Source organism: Gymnoscopelus braueri, assembly GCF_963280865.1.
Source record: "Gymnoscopelus braueri genome assembly, chromosome: 10".
Lineage (NCBI taxonomy): Eukaryota > Metazoa > Chordata > Actinopteri > Myctophiformes > Myctophidae > Gymnoscopelus > Gymnoscopelus braueri.
The window spans coordinates 55,223,853-55,240,983 of NC_137611.1; the positions used below are offsets into that span (position 1 = coordinate 55,223,853).

The window sequence follows — 17,131 nt, forward strand, 5'->3', positions numbered from 1 at the left end:
GGCCTGTCCCCGACTAAGGATTTGTTTAGTCGACTATAATTGGCGACTAATTGCCAATAGTCGACTGGCAGTCGACTAATAAAAAAAAGAAAACTTTTTTTTTTTTTTTTGGGCCAAAATACATTTTATTTCAAAGGGCCAAGTCTACACAGTTTGTTTTGTCTCCAGCAGAGTTTCTAGTGTCTCTATCTCTCTCTGGAAGAGGTTGCACATGAACTCTGCAGCCGCACTGAGGCGCTCCAACACAAACAATACCAATACAAAGACGAGGAATAAGAAGAATAAAGTGGAAGTTACGTGTGGTTGCAGGCGTAGACTTGGCCAAAAAACAATTTAAAACATTTTTGGCCCTTAAAAAAAGAAGAAAAAAAAAAGAGTCGACTAAGAGACACTTAGTCGACTCGGACCCCCCGCGACTAACCAGTCGACTAGTCGACTTAGTCGAGGTCAGGCCAAGTAGATATACGCTAACTGGTCTTTTTTTTTTTTTTCACTCACAGGTTCACATTGCATTGTAGGCCTCGTTCGATACGCCACATTTCATTGTAGCACCACCGGAACCGGAATGATCCGGGATCCGGAATTTCCGGATCCCATCCGCTTCCATTCTAAAGCTGACACTAAAACGCCATTTTCTCGGTTGTAGTTTTTCTCGTCGCTGATCGCTGTTTAACATAAACCGTTGTAACTACAAGATGGCGGATCGGATTTCGATGCGGTCTTCGCTGGTCGACTCACACGGATCGCTTGTGTGTTTACAAAGAGTTGAATGCGCTATTTTAACGGATTTAACTTTGTCTGTGGCGACGTGAAAAAAACAACAACAACAACAACAATAAAACGCTGGCACTGGTGAGTACATTATGAGATTAAACTCTGGTGTGGAATGTGTTGTTAATGCCCTAGTACTGAAAAAAAGGTAAAAATTACAGGAGTTTTTACTATGGTGTTTGTGATATGAAATGCAAGCTTACCATAATCATAGTAAACATTATCATGTCTTCAGTCATATTCAAGGGCTTTTTTTAAAAACAAACTCACTTTCAGTTCAGCACAGCTGAGGTGTGTGTGTCACTGTCCAGCTGACGCTCGTTGACACTTTTAATGTTACTTGCATCAAAGCAATTACCGGTATGTTGTGTTTCTGCATCAAATAGATTAGAACTACACCTAATCTAAGACTCCATCAAAGCCAAGATTTTTTGACTCAACCCTCTCTGGTATTATATCATTTTTAGTTTGAGCTGCTGGAAATAACTAGAATACACTAGGTTGTTAAAAGTCCAGATGAAAACAATATGCCTGAAATAATTTAGAAACTGATTGGGATACATTTTTTTAATGACAATCGATTTTGAATCGAATCGTGACCCCAAGAATCGGAATCATGAGATCATGAGCCCTACAGACAGCTGTGCCTTTACCTGCAGGTCCACCATGGACACGCTGCGTCCGTTGGGCAGGACGCCATCTTTGTCCTCCTGGTCGGACAGGCTCATGCTGTGGGCGGAGGTCTGGCCCAGCAGAGGGGCTCTGGTACCCATCCTCTGGACTGGAGACTTCACACTGACCCTGTCACTGTGTGAGACATGATGAGACAGGTCACACATATATTCAATTTCACTTTCCTGAAAACTAAAAATGTCAGTTTGTATGAAAAAGATTTTCACCCACTTTATTACACCTGTAAACCTGTGATGTGACAATAAAGATGGTTCTGATTATTCATATACTGTATCTGTCTGTCTACATGTCTGTCAGTCAGTCTGTCTGTCTACCTGTCTGTGGGTTCTTCAAAGATCCTGTGAAGTCCAGACGAGACGCTTCCGCTGATGTTGTGGGCGGAGCTGTGTTCCTGGAGCCGCGCGATTGGCTGAATGGGCGTGGCGGGGGCGGGGTTGGCCAGACAGCGAGTGATGTCACCCAGAATCCGTGGCAACGGCCCCAGTTTGGCCACTGTCGCCTGGAGGAAGGAATTTTCACCCTGAGTGTGTGTGTGTGTGTGTGTGTGTGTGTGTGTGTGTGTGTGTGTGTGTGTGTGTGTGTGTGTGTGTGTGTGTGTGTGTGTGTGTGTGTGTGTGTGTGTGTGTGTGTGTGTGTGTGTGTGTGTGTGTGTGTGTGTGTGTGTGTGAGTGAGTGAGTGAGTGTGTGTGTGTGTGTGTGTGTAAATGAAGAATGCATGCAGTGATGATGAAAGGGGGCGGGGTGCAGGACAGCATAACCATGGCAACAGACAGGAAGAGGAGGGGCCAGAGGTGTGTGTGGAGGGAAGAAGAAAACAAAAACAAAAAACAGAAAGTTTGAGTTAAAAGAATGAAAATAAACCAACATGCTGCTGACTGCCATTCCAGAATCAAACACAAGGGGGACGCCATGCAACATACAGTGAGGACACCCCACTCACACACGCTGCACGCACACACACATGCACACACACACAAATAAATATAAATCAGGTATAACTCTAACCTCTAAATGTCTAACTCTAACCTGAATGTTTTTCTAATTGTAAACCTGAGTCTGAAAATCATTTGTAATGATAAAACAACAATCTATCTTGTGAGCACCAGGAAAATGGACCTCACAATGTCTATTTGAGAGACTGACAGTAAGAAAGATGAGGAGAGACAGGCGGTAGGAAAGCTGAGAGGGAGACGGAGTAGGAGAGACAGACAGTAAGAAAGATGAGGAGAGACAGGCGGTAGGAAAGATGAGAGGGAGACAGCGTAGGAGAGAGAGACAGTAAGAAAGATGAGATACAGACAGTAGGACAGCTGAGAGGGAGACAGCGTAGGAGAGACAGATAGTAGGACAGCCAAGAGGGAGACAGAGTAGGAGAGACAGATAGTAGGACAGCCAAGAGGGAGACAGAGTAGGAGAGCCAGACAGTAGGACAGCTGAGAGACAGACAGTGTAGGAGAGACAGACAGTAGGACAGCCGAGAGGGAGACAGCGTAGGAGAGACAGACAGTAGGATCTGACTCCAGATCAGTTAGTGTGGGTCTTGAAGAGGTTTAAATTGACTGTTTATTCAAATCAGAATGACAGATTTAGACACACTTAACAGTAAGACAGTTAGAGGGGTATTTCATTTTAAAACACTCATGGGGTCATTTTAACATCCACACCCTAAAATCCCTAGTTTTGAAGTTGCTTGATTCAATGTTTGATATTGAATCACCCCATCTATATCAACCCATTGAACTTCAAACTACATTTTACCCATGTTAGACTCATTGAAAACACACACTTCTGCTTCTGGTGAGTGACATTGTCCTTCTAATGAATGTTAGACTCATTGAAAACACATGCTTCTGCTTCTGGTGACTGATATTGTCCTTCTAATGAATGTTAGACTCATTGAAAACACACGTCCCTGCTTCTGGTGACTGATATTGTCCTCGCCGGTTCAGCAAAGCTCTTCTGAAGCCGAATAAAGTTTGACGTCGTTTTTTTCGGCATCCGTTGTGGGCGTGCATGTGCACATGCTGGACAGAGACAGTTGGGGTGTTCATTTTGTTGGGGGGTTAGCTGGGGTGGGTGGGGTCATGCTGTGAGGAACAGCCTTTGCGGGGTTAGCATGGACGTTAAACAGTGTTGGTGTGTAAACAACACACACACACACACACACACACACACACACACACATACCTTGTCTAGCTGGGAGACGACCTCCCACAGCAGGTTGTGTAGGACAGACAGTTCTCGTCCTAGGTCGATGTAGCCCTCGAACCCGGGCGTGTTGGCCATTGTCTCGGGGTTGGAGATCTCTGTCAGGAAACGCATCATCCCCGCCCACTCGTGTTCCAGGAAGTCGTTCATGAACGCCATGTACTCCTCCTTGTTACCGAACCTGACCAGGGACAAAATTCATGCTTTTGATTAGGGCTGGGAAATATATCTATATCACGATTATTTCAAACTTTTGCCTCGATTGTGATTAATTCACTTTTTTAATATATATAGTGGAAATAGCAGATCTCCAAGCTTATCTGTTATTTTTGAAGATTTTTGATGGACGGCCATTTTGGGATCACTCTGATATCCCATCAGATCAGGAAATCCAATCCAAGCTGTATTCTGGGTCAAATATTCAAAATGGGTAGTTCAAAACTAAAACATAGGACTGGGATCTGTGTGATCCAAAAAAAAGGAGAGAGTGGGCCCAGTGGGCCCAGTGTAGTGGTCTGAATTCACGCTGCTATGGCGTAATACCACCTTTTTCTTAACAACACGCACGCGCCCACAGATGCACTGGCGTGCATGTGCGTGCCCGCTACACCAACTCAAGCGGCGTGGCTGTGAATGTGATTTGCATACAGTGCTTCCACTGTAGTAGCCCAGCATGTGGCTTTGTTGTTGGTACTTAAAGAAAACAAAAGACAGCAGATAACGACAAACAAACGTTACAAAGCCTAAAACAAAATGGAAACCAAACAAAAAATAGTCAGTTTCTAACAAACTACTTATGCACCCGTAAACCTAACTATAATTCATCTGACATCAAACAACAAATGAATAGGCCCATTTCATAATGCTGGTTGGAGTGTTTCTGTGCACATTCGCCTTCTTCCCGCACGCATATTCGTGCATGTGACGTCATTAAAATAGCGTATGTCCCGGCTATAAATTCAGCACTACAACACTGGTTATTTTGTTTTAGTTGACTATAATAACCCTGCCACCTACTTGGCGAAGTTGGCAAGGTTCTGGATGACCTTGGCGATGAGGGTGAGAGTTCTGGAGGTCCGGTCGTCGGGGTACTCCTGCATGAGACCGAACAGCGAGGGAGACATGATGGCCGGACACAGGAACCTCAGGAAGAGAGACGCACTGATGAGACGCTTAGAGATGTCAGCCTGGTGACCACGAGTTACACACTGCTGTCTCCATGACGAAAACACCTCCTTTAACTCCCTGGGAAACACACTGAGGAAGAGGAGGGGAGGGGAGGGGAGGGGAGAGGAGAGGAGAGGAGAGGAGAGGAGAGGAGAGGAGAGGAGAGGAGAGGAGAGGAGAGGAGAGGAGAGGAGAGGAGAGGAGAGGAGAGGAGAGGAGAGGAGAGGAGAGGAGAGGAGAGGTTATGAGAAACGAGTGTAGTTCTTTTAAATGACCAGTAGAGGTCAGTCTCCTCACACAGATGAGCTTCAATAACAGAACAGGTATATTAATTAACAGTATCAGTACATTCATAACAAAACAATAATTAAACAAATACCTAAATATATAAATAAATACATTATTATTATAAAATATAAAAGATATGTATATAGCGCTTTTCACATCGGATGGTGGGTAGTGAAGTATTTCTTCATGACATCGTGAATTAAACATGTTTTTTTACACACACACACACACACACACACACACACACACACACACACACACACACACACACACACACACACACACACACACACACACACACACACACACACACACACACACACACACACACACACACACACACACACACACACATATATTTTAAACATAACATAATATTTTTAACTCAAATCTTTACTTCTGGAGATCCAAAAAAAATCTTCTATTCTAAATCCTAACAGTTTCTTGAAAAATACTTACGTTGCTGTAATATCAGTGGTTCTCAAACTTTTTCATCTCAAGGACCACACAAAAAAAATATTTGACCGTGGACTCCCATCTCAAAATATGTTGTTCCAGGGACCCCCAAGAAGCAAAGATTTGAGTTTGACATGCTCGCTTTAAAAAATTATATATTCAAAGATGTGCACACATTTTCATGATCTTTCAAAAATAGCAGATCTACATGCTCATAGGTAGATCTGCTCATAGGTAGATCATAGCTCATAGCGCGGCACCGAGTGCCGCGCTATGAGCTTGTAGATCTGCTATTTTTGAATAGCCCAAAGAAATCTTAAGATGACACAGATGCGTTCCCGGTCTGAATGGGTTCAAGCGTAGTTATGATGTTATTAAGGTGTGGTCCTACAGTCCTACCAGTAGGAGTTGATGACCTTGCAGAAGGCCAGTTCGCAGCACATCTTCAGGTTGCTCTGGTGCTCAGACAGGTCACTGCTGGAACATTTACCTGGATCCACCTCGCAGTTCTCATCTGACTCGTACAGAGCCTTGATGAACTCCCCTGTAGAGGGAGACAAGAGAGACACGCCGTTACACCAGACCATGTTCTTATCCTATTAAAGGGATACTTCACTCTCCCGACGGGGACACATTTAAAAAAATTATTAAAAATAAATGAAAAAAGTTATGGAAAATTCATGGCCCCCTCACGCATTAGTAGGACACTCTAATGCGTGAGGGGGCCATGAATTTTCCATAACTTTTTTCATTTATTTTTAATATTTTTTTTAAATGTGTCCCCGGCCCGAGAGTGAAGTATCCCTTTAAATATGATGATTGACCAGAGTCCCTCAGGGCTCTATGCTAGTGTCTTTTCCATTTTATTTTATTGTGGGGAAAGCTTTCGCTGAAAATAGCAGATCGACAGCTTAGCAACGCGACGCGTTATGTGCTTGTCGATCGGCTATTTTCTGCAAAAGCTTTCCCCACAATACGGATGCTGGGGTTTAAGTGGTTAATGAACTCTCCTGTAGGAAATAAAACTATTATTTTGAAACAATGATTTTGATTCCAAATGATTCCAAAACAGTTACTCTTCAGGAAATGGGGGGAAAACACAGAAGCTGTGTTCCAATGGAACAAATGTAGTTATTATTTATTATACAACAGGTAGTTCCGACCAAGCAATCTGATTGGCTGAAATAGCTTTCTAGCCGTGCTTCAAACCAGCATCATAGCACGGGCCTAATCACATTAATAAATCACTCCGCACTGCAGTCCGCACCTGATTAGACCATATAGCGCACAGCTGTGCTGTGAAGTCACGCTGTCCCACGGTAGGAAAACAAACAGACAGTAGCCTGCATAGCCTGACCCACCACCGCCACCGGAGAACAAACAGCTTTGCAAAATGGACTATGTTGTTAATTTTGACTTATTTGGTGGACTTACGGTTGATCAATGGTTAGAAGGTTATAAATATCCTCCTGTGTTAAAGTAAAATTACTCCCATTTCGTTAACAGTCCAGTGTATGTTATACTTATCATACGAAGGTATCGCACGGCGAAAATAGCCGATCTACAAGTTCACAACACGTCGCCATTGCGACGCGTTGTCAGCTTGTAGATCAGTTATTTTGGCCGCGTGACACGGTCGTACGACGGAGCATATAGCCCACTGGAATTTCATTCCACTGCGCACTTGATAGCTCGGCTGTGTTGATGAGACGGTGCCTCAAACTCAAAGCGCTGCTACAGGGACTATTTAATGTCTCAGTGAAAAACTCTTCTCTTTACAGGGAAACGGATAATAGCGAAACATTTTTATTATGAATTGCTCCACAATATGAATACATTTAGATGTGTTTTGTTGGTAACTGTTGTATAATCGCAATATTACACTCGAGGGTGTGCTTTACCTTACATTATTGTCACTTCTGTGATGCGGACGCGGAACTCGGCTGCGCCTCGTTCCTGACCGCATCACAGGCGTGCCAATAATGACGGTAAAGCACACCCTCTCGTGTAATATTGCTTAAGTCACAAGCTCTTGTTAATACTTTTCATTGGTTACAAATCTTATATTAAAATCGTCTTAATCCAAACAGCCAGCGGGCAGGTGGACAGACGGACGGACGGACGGACATCACGCTCATGTTACCATGACTCAGCCATAACCATATAAGGATTTCCTGGAGTGTGTTGTCCAACCTCAATGTGTCGTCATGGCATCAGGCGCAAACAGATCACTCAGCTCCATATATGGGCATAAAAGGGACATGGACTGACAGATACAGATACCTCCATATACAGTATGGGCATATCAGTGGTGATGCGAGGTAGGAGTGAGGTATCCACAGATCTGAACCGCTATGCCCATGTATGGTCACTTTAAAACAGGCTTGTCAAACTCATTTTGGGGTCTGGGCCGCATTGGTCAAAAAGTGACTTGAGGTGGGCAGACTGGGCACGCAGACACGGAGACACTCATGCGCGCTCATGCACATTCAGTTATACATCATTGTTTTTCAGTCTGTTGTCTCAGTCACTGCTATAACTACAGTATATCACTTTAAAAAATGTTATTATGAAGATTATATATTAATTAATTATGAATTAATTAATTGCACGTCCCACTGGAAGGAGACCCCGGGGCAGACCAAGGACCAGATGGGGGGATTACATCTCCACACTGGCCTGGGAACGCCTCGGGATCTGTTGCCCCCACGACCCGGCTCCGGATAAGCGGTTGAAGATGGATGGATGAATTATTAAAAAATGATAAATATTTTCAGTAAATAGCTACAGTACAAACATTTTTTTTTTAGGCCTACTTTCAGCAATGCAACTCAGACAATGAACTCAGTTCAGTCTTTTTTATTGAACAATAACGAAAATTCAGAAAATGTCAATGAATCAAAATAATGACACTCAATGCTTTTTTTTCGGTTTTAGAATAGAAAAAAATAACTCAACAGTAAAAGCTCAGGTCAAAACAACATCCTTTTTTTCTTTTTCTTTTTTACCAAAAAAGGATGTACCTGACATCTCTTTGCTTTAACTAACCTGTCAACATCAGGGACCAGGTTCTGAGCAGTAGTAACTTTCATAATGTCATTTAGATGTCCATGTGTCAACTGTGAGCGCAGTTTGGATTTGTTGATGTTCATTACTAGGGATGGAGCTTGTTATTTTTTATTGATAATGAGCACCTTATTGATCCTGCTTATTGAGCCGAGCTTTTATCGAGCCCACTATTGATCTTTTTCTATTAATTTGTGGAAAGACGTGAGAGGACAAATTCTGAACAGAACCGGTATCTTTTTTTTATTGGCCAGTTGTGACTGTGTTTGTGGCTGACCACCATCTAAAATTAAAAGAAGATGACTAAAGTAAAACATGTTTGCCTATCATTAAGTATTAGTGATAAGTGGTAAGTGTTAAATGGCTTTATATTATGAATAGTATGCCTACTGTAATAATTACTATAAAATCTCCATGTCTCTTCAGCTCTTTATAAACAAAAAAAATGCATATTTATTTTTTCTATTCTTTTGTCTTTGTTTTAGCCAAAATATATCACTTGCACTACATTTTACTAGGGTCTTCAAATACAGTACTTTTCTAACAGACAGAAGGGCAAGTGACCTTTTTACTTTTGGAAAATAATATTGAAGAAACTGTTACCCGGTTAATGTGTGTACTGTCACTTTGAAAGCGCAATTTATCTCCAAGCTCACACCGCGTCTGTTCGCACCACGTAGTGAGCTTGTAGATCTGCCATTTTCGGCAACGATAGACTGAGAAGACAGCGCACATTGAATATGTCACGCTAGGTGACACTAGTCATTCATTCGCAGGGAGTTTTTAAGAGTTTCCTAAACGGATTATTATCATTTGGATTATTAAAATTGTCAACGGAGACAGAGGACGAGTGAAACCTTTGAGCGTTTCACTCGTAACGGCCGTTATTCCACCGCACAACCAAATGGACCCTTACGGTCCCCTTAAAGAAGCGATGTTACAATGTATCCAATAGTGAGCCAATACAATTCCTCGTCCTTGTTTCCCTGGGCAGCGCTGGTTAGCAGGGATCAATACACTTTTAGACTGACATGTTTGTGCCAGCGTGGGTGATTAGATTTATTTCTAGATCTTTTCTTGTCTTGATTGTTTAGACATGACTTGGCCATTGTTCTCACAGAACAAGTTTGGCCACTATTAGACCTTCGCAGTCAGAGGCAAGGGGGGTTGGGGGGGATAACTGCCTGCCGTGCCTGCCGCCTGCCGGCGTCACCGTTTTTTTTTGGTCTTTTTTTTCTCTCTCGTTTTTTTTCCATTAGAGCTAGTATGAAAAGGTGTTTTTTCAAATCACTTTGCGCCACTTAAGACACCCATGGTTTAAAACAAATGCAAAAATAGCAAATCTACTACAAATTAGCCGTAGATCAGCTATGTTTTCTACTTTTTCGTGACACTGTAGTATGACAACAGTCTGGCAAAAATGTACAAAGAAAAACATAAAGCATAAAAAGTGGAAATAGAGATACAAGGTTTCTGCCTGACAGCAACAGCATGTAGCATAGGGTGTTTGCGACTGCTATATTAGTGAGCTGTAGTTACTCACCCAGAGCGTCGTGAAGGTATTTCTGTCCCACCAGTTTGAGGTACTCCTCGATGGCCTTGGTGGCCAAAGTGTTTTCTCTGAAGATGAGAACGTCATGGTCCGCACAGCGGTCCACCTCCGCCATCACCAAGTCTGTCAGGAAGTCCTGGAGAGGAGAGGAGAGGAGAGGAGAGGAGAGGAGAGGAGAGGAGAGGAGAGGAGAGGAGAGGAGAGGAGAGGAGAGGAGAGGAGAGGAGAGGAGAGGGGAGGGAGAGTCATTAAAGCTATTGTTTGCTGAGTTAGACTAGATGGATCTGTATTGGTCTCACGGGGAATGTGTGCTTTGGCAAGCCCGTTTTAACATTTAATCGAACCACACACTCGTATCTGTAATTATATTGTAGATATCCATAATCACATTTCTCCTAGTTAAAATTGTATACTCACTAGTCATAATGGTAAGATATCCATAATAACAATCTTACCAGGAGAAATTGTATTTTAAAATACAAGATATCTTTAAAAATTTAAAGACAACTTGCACCAAAAATCTCGTTTTTCGGCATGCTACGGCTACCTCTCAGCCATTATAAAATACTCTGTGTATGTAAACTGTGACTTCTAGTGGCTTATTGCTTTAGTATAAACTGACCTGTATAAACCAGTATAATGCAGTATAAACCAGTATAATGCAGTATAAACGGACCTGTATACAACCAGTATAAACGGACCTGTATACAACCAGTATAAACGGACCTGTATAAACCAGTACAAACCAGTTTAATGCAGTATAAACCAGTATAAACTGACCTGTATAAACCAGTATAAACTAACCTTTGCTCGTCCAGTGCTCTGCAGTATGTGGACCAGAGCACAGGCCATCTCCTCTTTGTTCTTGACACTGATGACAGGCTCCAGGACAGAACACAACATGGTGTAGTTGTTGGTGATAAACTCTGCAAACTCCTTGTACTGTTCCATAGGCAGGATGGAGATGGTCTGGAAGCGACACTTAATGCGGATAGAAGGCCCTCCACCTGCAATGATGATGATGATGATAATAATAATAATAATAATAATAATAATAATAATAATAATAATTATTATTATTATTATTATTATTATTATTATTATAATAATAATAACAACACTGACTGAAGGCAGCTAAAGTTGCGACTCCTTAATGTTGGTTATCATAACCTTAATAATTACTGTTGCTTGGTTTTCTTGACCACAATGTTAAAATGTAAATTAAATGTAAGTTAGTTTCAATGTATATATTGGTTTAACTGTGATCCTAGTTTACTGAGGCACTACAATGTCTGCATTTGATGTACTGTATGTGATTATCTTGCTTATTGTAAGACACTCTGAATAAGAGCATCTTCTAAATACCTAAATTGTTAATTGTTATACTAACCAACATTAAGGAGATTTACAAGCAAGGAGTATAAAACACAGTGGATCATCAAAGTGCATCAAAGTGTATCCCGTGCATCGCCAGATGCTTCATTCAATTTGACACGTTCCCCCTTGTACATGTTTTATGTCCTGGTGTTGAAATCATTTTGAGTGGAATGCACTCCGCTTGAACCCTAGCATCCCTATCCTGGGGGGAACATTCGCCAAAAATAGCCGATCTACAAGCTCAAAAGAGCAGATCTTACCAGCTCTCAACTTGTAACTTTCATGATACATTGAGAGCTGGTAACTCCACTATTTTCAATATAAAAATAATAGGGATAGATTAATAATAGTTTTCAATTATAACCCTGAATCCAATCCTAGAGGGGGCGGGGTTAACCTTTGACGCTCACCTTTGACCTTGCTGGTGGTGGGCGTGCTCACTGGGTACCATTTCTCCACGAACTGTCGTCCCATCACCCCGGCGACGGGGATGTTGACCAATCCCACGTAGTTGTTCTTGTCCTTCTTCTTCTTCTTGTCGCTGTTGAGATTCAAGAATCATGATTCAATATTCAAGAAGGTTTATAGTGTCTCTACAAATCGGAGTGGAGAGTAAAGTAACAAGGTACATTTACTTGAGTAAATTTTTTGCATACCTGTACTTTATTAGTATTTATATTTGTGGATACTTATGCCTTTCACTCCACCACATTTCAAGGTCAAATCATGTACTTTTGACTCCACTATATTTCTAGGAGGGAAAAGGTACATGAATTAAAGACGTAATGATAAATATGTTTTTCACACTTTTAGAGCATATCCATGGTCATAATATAGACATACTGTACCATTCAAAAGTCCCTAAAAGTCGAATTTTAATTACTTCCTGTCAAAAGAAGACTTACTGTGTGATGCCATAGGCAGGCCATACAGTATGTCTATAAATCTTGATTTCATTCACCTGTGATTCCCATAGCTGCATGTTCCTCCAAACACACCTGTTTTTAATTGAATCTCATTCAATAGACGGTGTATTATTGGTTATAAACAGTACACTAAAATATGAATCCAAAAACATTTTAGGTTAGAAATAAGCAATGTAGTTGCTTCACACTGCTCCCCTCTCTCTCCGTCGGACTGCAAGAGCTACATGCTACAGACATTAGCCTTCTCTGGCTGCAGGAAATCCCATAGCCAGAGAGGACGGGAGACTGCGATTGGTTGACACATGAACATTCCGTTTCAGACTGATCCTTCAAAATAAAAATGAGCAAAAAAGCCATTTCACCAGGTCTTTAACCACGTAAGTCCCATTTCAAACATATAGGAGCCACACTGTGAATCACATCGTGATTAACTAAATCTAAACTGACATATGTCAAAATAAATCTATTGTGCAGATGGCCTGTCAGTTTGAGAGACCTCATTGTGTATTCTACGATGTCATCAAGCAACAACATCACAATGTCAACGTCATAACCATGTCCTCTAAAAGAAATGGACAAATAAACAAAATTGTCATTTAGCAACTCAAAGTCAACAAGTTATTTGTCAACACTGTTGAAACAGAGTGTGTCCTGTGTAGGAGGATGCATCTGATCAATTTACCATATTAGGAAGATCAGCTAACTTGATTGGACAACCAAACCCATCAGTTTCGGGGATTGGCCTTACTTTGTCTGACATTTGTGCCGCTGAACCTATATAACCAATAGACCAATAGTTGCAATTAAACTATTCATTTTACAGAGCAAATATTCTATTTTGTCGACAGTGCAGCTGCTGTGAGAGATGTTCTACTGGGCGGTGCAACTGAACGGACCATGGAGACGCCATCAAGCAGCTGTAGCGGTGTGACACAAGGTGTACTCCTTTGGACCGACCGGTTGCAATGAGACTCGCATGCACAACCAGGACCAGATTGAGGTGTACGTTTTCAACACAGTGCCTTTACGCTGGAGGAAGTTGTCCCCAGTGATAGCTGGAAGAGGAGAACGTTCCCTCTAGGCGCAGTGGCCACACAGCTGTGCTGATAGAAGATAACGTCTACATCTGGGGAGGGAATCCACACTGCACCGTGCTTTATGCATTTGATGTCGACGACCACAGATGGTTCAAACCCAAGATATCTGGGACTGTTCCGGGGAGCAGGAAGAACCACTCCGCCTGTGTCTTGGGGACGGTCATGTATATATATGGAGGATATGACTTGGCTAGATGGTATAATGACATGTACAAGTTGGACACCACCACAATGGATTGGTCTTTAATTAACACCGGAGGCACCAAGCCACCTGCTTCAATAAGTCACTCTGCCACCATCATCGGGACAAAGATGTTTGTATTTGGGGGCCGATGGCAGGACAACACCCTCAGCGTGTTTGACACAGAGACCAACACAGAGACCAACTGCTCCAGTAATAACGGGTCATTCAGCCTTTGCTTATAATGGGGAGCTGTACATATATGGAAGTTACGATCATACTGATAATGTATTGTGGAAATATAATCCAGAGACCTCCTGGATGAATAGGATGTGCTGTTGCATGGTGGGAGATCAGATCATCCTCTTTGGAGGAATGAGCACACATGATGACCTGTACATCTTAGACTTAAACCCTAGTCTGAAGATGTTATGCAAGCTAGCAGTTATTCAGTACGATCTGGAGCAGTCTGGACTCCCACCCGACCTCAGGTGGGAACTGGCTGACAAGAAACAAGACTGGCTCCAATAAGGCTGTGGCTTCACCACCGCCACCGACTTCGGGCAATCCAAATTTGGATTTAGTTGGTGCTCCAGCTGTTTGCGAGACTAGCTTCGGACTAATCTCTCAATGTGTTCCTCTTCTAATGTGTTCCCACTGGAAACACACAAATCTATCAATTACTTCAAACAAATGTGCTGAAGAGGTTTTACATGTTCAATATTGTGTAATTGAGCAACTCTCGTAAGTAAGCTAGCAAAAAGCTCGTCGTCTATAACAACCATGTTCCTTGGGAGAAATGTTGTTAGTGTTCCTTGGGAGAAATGTTGCTAGTGGGAATGAAAACATAGCCGCCCCATCGGAGAGGAGGGCTGAGGGCGGACTAAACGGGCCAACATCCTGTTATCAACATTGTAATGGGCGGTCCCCCTAGAGTCAAACTCTTTAACGATGGGTTCCAAGATTGGCTTCAGACAGACCGACAGACAGACAGACAGTCAGAGTCACGACATTAAAAGACATACAAAGATGAAATATGGAGGCGATACAAGCCACAACACACCTACACAGACTGTGTACACAACGCACTCATATGGATTCCATTATATCCTCATTATCACATGGCAACCTTGTATGTCCAAAACCATAAAAACAAAGAAAGAAAATAACCTGTGCTCCAATGGATCCAATGTAATTATTATTTAGTCCCAAGCTGTTGTTAATACTATTCATTGGTTCAATACACAGACTGGTTCAAATTCACAAAAATGTTAAATATATTCACATACAAACATTAGCAATAATGGATTTGAAAAATAGTCACACACAAAGACCCTTTTGTAGATGTCTCACCATACTGTAGAAATATGAGATAAACTAATAGTGAAAATATCTACAAGCTCAAGCTTGTAGCTACAAGCTTGTAGATCAGCTATTTTCTCTACTTTTGTGGGACAAAGCACTTATCGTTGCCGTCGGAAAGAAACCTTGTATCTCCATATTTCAACTTTTTATGTTTTCTTTTTTTGTGAATTATTGTTAACAATAGTAACAGTTACCTGTCGCGGTAGACGTGCACGGTGACGCTGCGCACGGCCGGCAGGCCACAGAAGTCGAAGTGCTCTCCCCAGAACAGACAGTCGTGGCGAGGCTTGCTGGTGGTGCGAGCGAACAGCACGTCGTCCAAGCACAGCTCACAGAAGTACTTCTTCTTCGGCGGCAGGTCCTTCGCCTCGATGATCCACAGACGGAGCATGTTCTCCGACCGACGACAATTATCCTGATATGAGAGAGAGAGAGGGGGAGAGAGAGAGGGGGGGAGGGGGAGAGAGAGAGAGAGAGGGGGAGAGAGTATCAGACAGTCATACACCTTATACTTTTTTTTTACCTCTTTTTCTCCCAATTTAGTCGTAATGCCAATTGATTCGTCCCCACACACCTTTGTAAATATATATATATATATATACATACATATATATATATGTGTATATGTAATATGTAAATTACACACACACACACACACACACAGTATTATTATTGTCTCCGCCGGAGGTGGAGAGTATGTTTTCGTTCTGTCCCGCTGTGTGTCCCCCCCCCCTAGCCAAGCCAACATTGGTCAAACTTCACGTGACACGTGACAATATGTTGTCACCAATGCTTTTGATTGGCTAGCGAGACGCATGACGAAATAAAATCCTATAAATAGGTGTGTCACTTCAAAAAGCCATTTATCCGTGCGTGTGTGTGTCCCTCTGAGAACACCTAACATTGGTCAAGTTTCACGTGACATCACAATATGTAATATAAATAGCTTAGACAGGAACAGTACTTTCCAGTACAAACAGAGATCACAGCTGAGATCACACAATGAAACTAACTCCCATTACGCAAACTGAAGAAGCAGCAAATCATCGTCTGAAACCTGATGAAGAAGCAAAGGCGCAGAAGGCCAAAGCTAAGAAACAGAGACAAAGAACACTAAACAGAGACAAAGAATCCCTAAATGACAAAAAACGAAGACGAGCCACAAATGCTGACAACATGACACAGCAAAGATTGCTACAATCTCTGGAAGAAAAAGTACAAGAGTCTGTAAAGAACATCGAAAGGATGTAAGAATTAGAACATTCCCAGAAAACTATGGTTAAAGATAGGGTAAGTGATTTCATTTGATTAAAATAGTTATTATTATTTTTTCAAAGATTTGCACACATTTTCACGATTTTTGAAAAAAAGCTTGTAGATCTGCTATTTTTGGAATAGCCCAAAGAAATCTAAAATTACACAGATGCGTACCCGGTCTTAAAGGGTTATGTGAGTAAGCCTTGCAGAGCCATGTGGCCCATAGGGCAGGAGCCTATCTCCTGTTTCTGTAGTGTGAGGTACATCCGCTGGACATGACGCTAGTCCAGTCCAACGCTTGATGCCGAGTGCAAAGCAGGGAGGCATCGGGTCCCATTTTTTTTAGTCTTCGGTATGACCCAACCTCCCAATCTCAGGATGGACACTCTAACCACAAGACCACTGAGCTGGTTTTGGCTTATACATACACACAGTATACATACAGAGTCTGTTGCTAAGCAACAGATGCTGATGTATTTAACAGCAATACAGCTCATTTGCAGTGAACAGAAATGGAGAGACAGAGAGAGGGATGATGTTTAAATGTCACCTTGTTTGGTTGAACAGTTCGTCTCAGGTTCTCCATCCATTTGTCTCTCTCTGACGCTGAAGCACAACTGAAGCACTTACTGCCTCCTGAGTGCGTCACCTACACACACACACACACACACACACACACACACACACACACACACACACACACACACACACACACACACACACACAC

General features: G+C 42.2%; 2 protein-coding genes across 11 annotated transcripts in view; one reads left to right on the forward strand and one right to left on the reverse strand.

The window, feature by feature from the left end:
* lamc1 (laminin, gamma 1) overlaps positions 1-3,987 on the forward strand; it is a 327,165-nt gene extending 323,178 nt beyond the window's left edge. The window contains exon 29 of the transcript XR_013933869.1: positions 3,976-3,987. The gene's annotated coding sequence lies outside the window, so the exon portion shown is untranslated. The remainder of the gene's footprint in view (positions 1-3,975) is intronic.
* Positions 1-17,131, reverse strand: part of rasal2 (RAS protein activator like 2) — a 112,693-nt gene that overhangs the window by 12,873 nt on the left and 82,689 nt on the right. For 8 of the 10 annotated variants that reach the window (XR_013933870.1, XM_080439574.1, XM_080439573.1 and 5 more), the window contains 10 exons: positions 16,955-17,053; positions 15,342-15,562; positions 11,989-12,119; positions 11,006-11,208; positions 10,193-10,337; positions 5,983-6,127; positions 4,690-4,929; positions 3,652-3,853; positions 1,779-1,984; positions 1,425-1,578 (listed from right to left, as the gene is read on the reverse strand). Coding sequence is in view for 9 of the 10 variants with exons in the window: in XM_080439574.1 (XP_080295700.1) it covers positions 1,425-1,578; positions 1,779-1,984; positions 3,652-3,853; positions 4,690-4,929; positions 5,983-6,127; positions 10,193-10,337; positions 11,006-11,208; positions 11,989-12,119; positions 15,342-15,562; positions 16,955-17,053 (1,746 nt within the window). In the remaining variant the exon portion in view is untranslated. The remainder of the gene's footprint in view (positions 1-1,424; positions 1,579-1,778; positions 1,985-3,651; positions 3,854-4,689; positions 4,930-5,982; positions 6,128-10,192; positions 10,338-11,005; positions 11,209-11,988; positions 12,120-15,341; positions 15,563-16,954; positions 17,054-17,131) is intronic. The other 2 variants (XM_080439572.1, XM_080439571.1) reach the window with 1 other exon arrangement.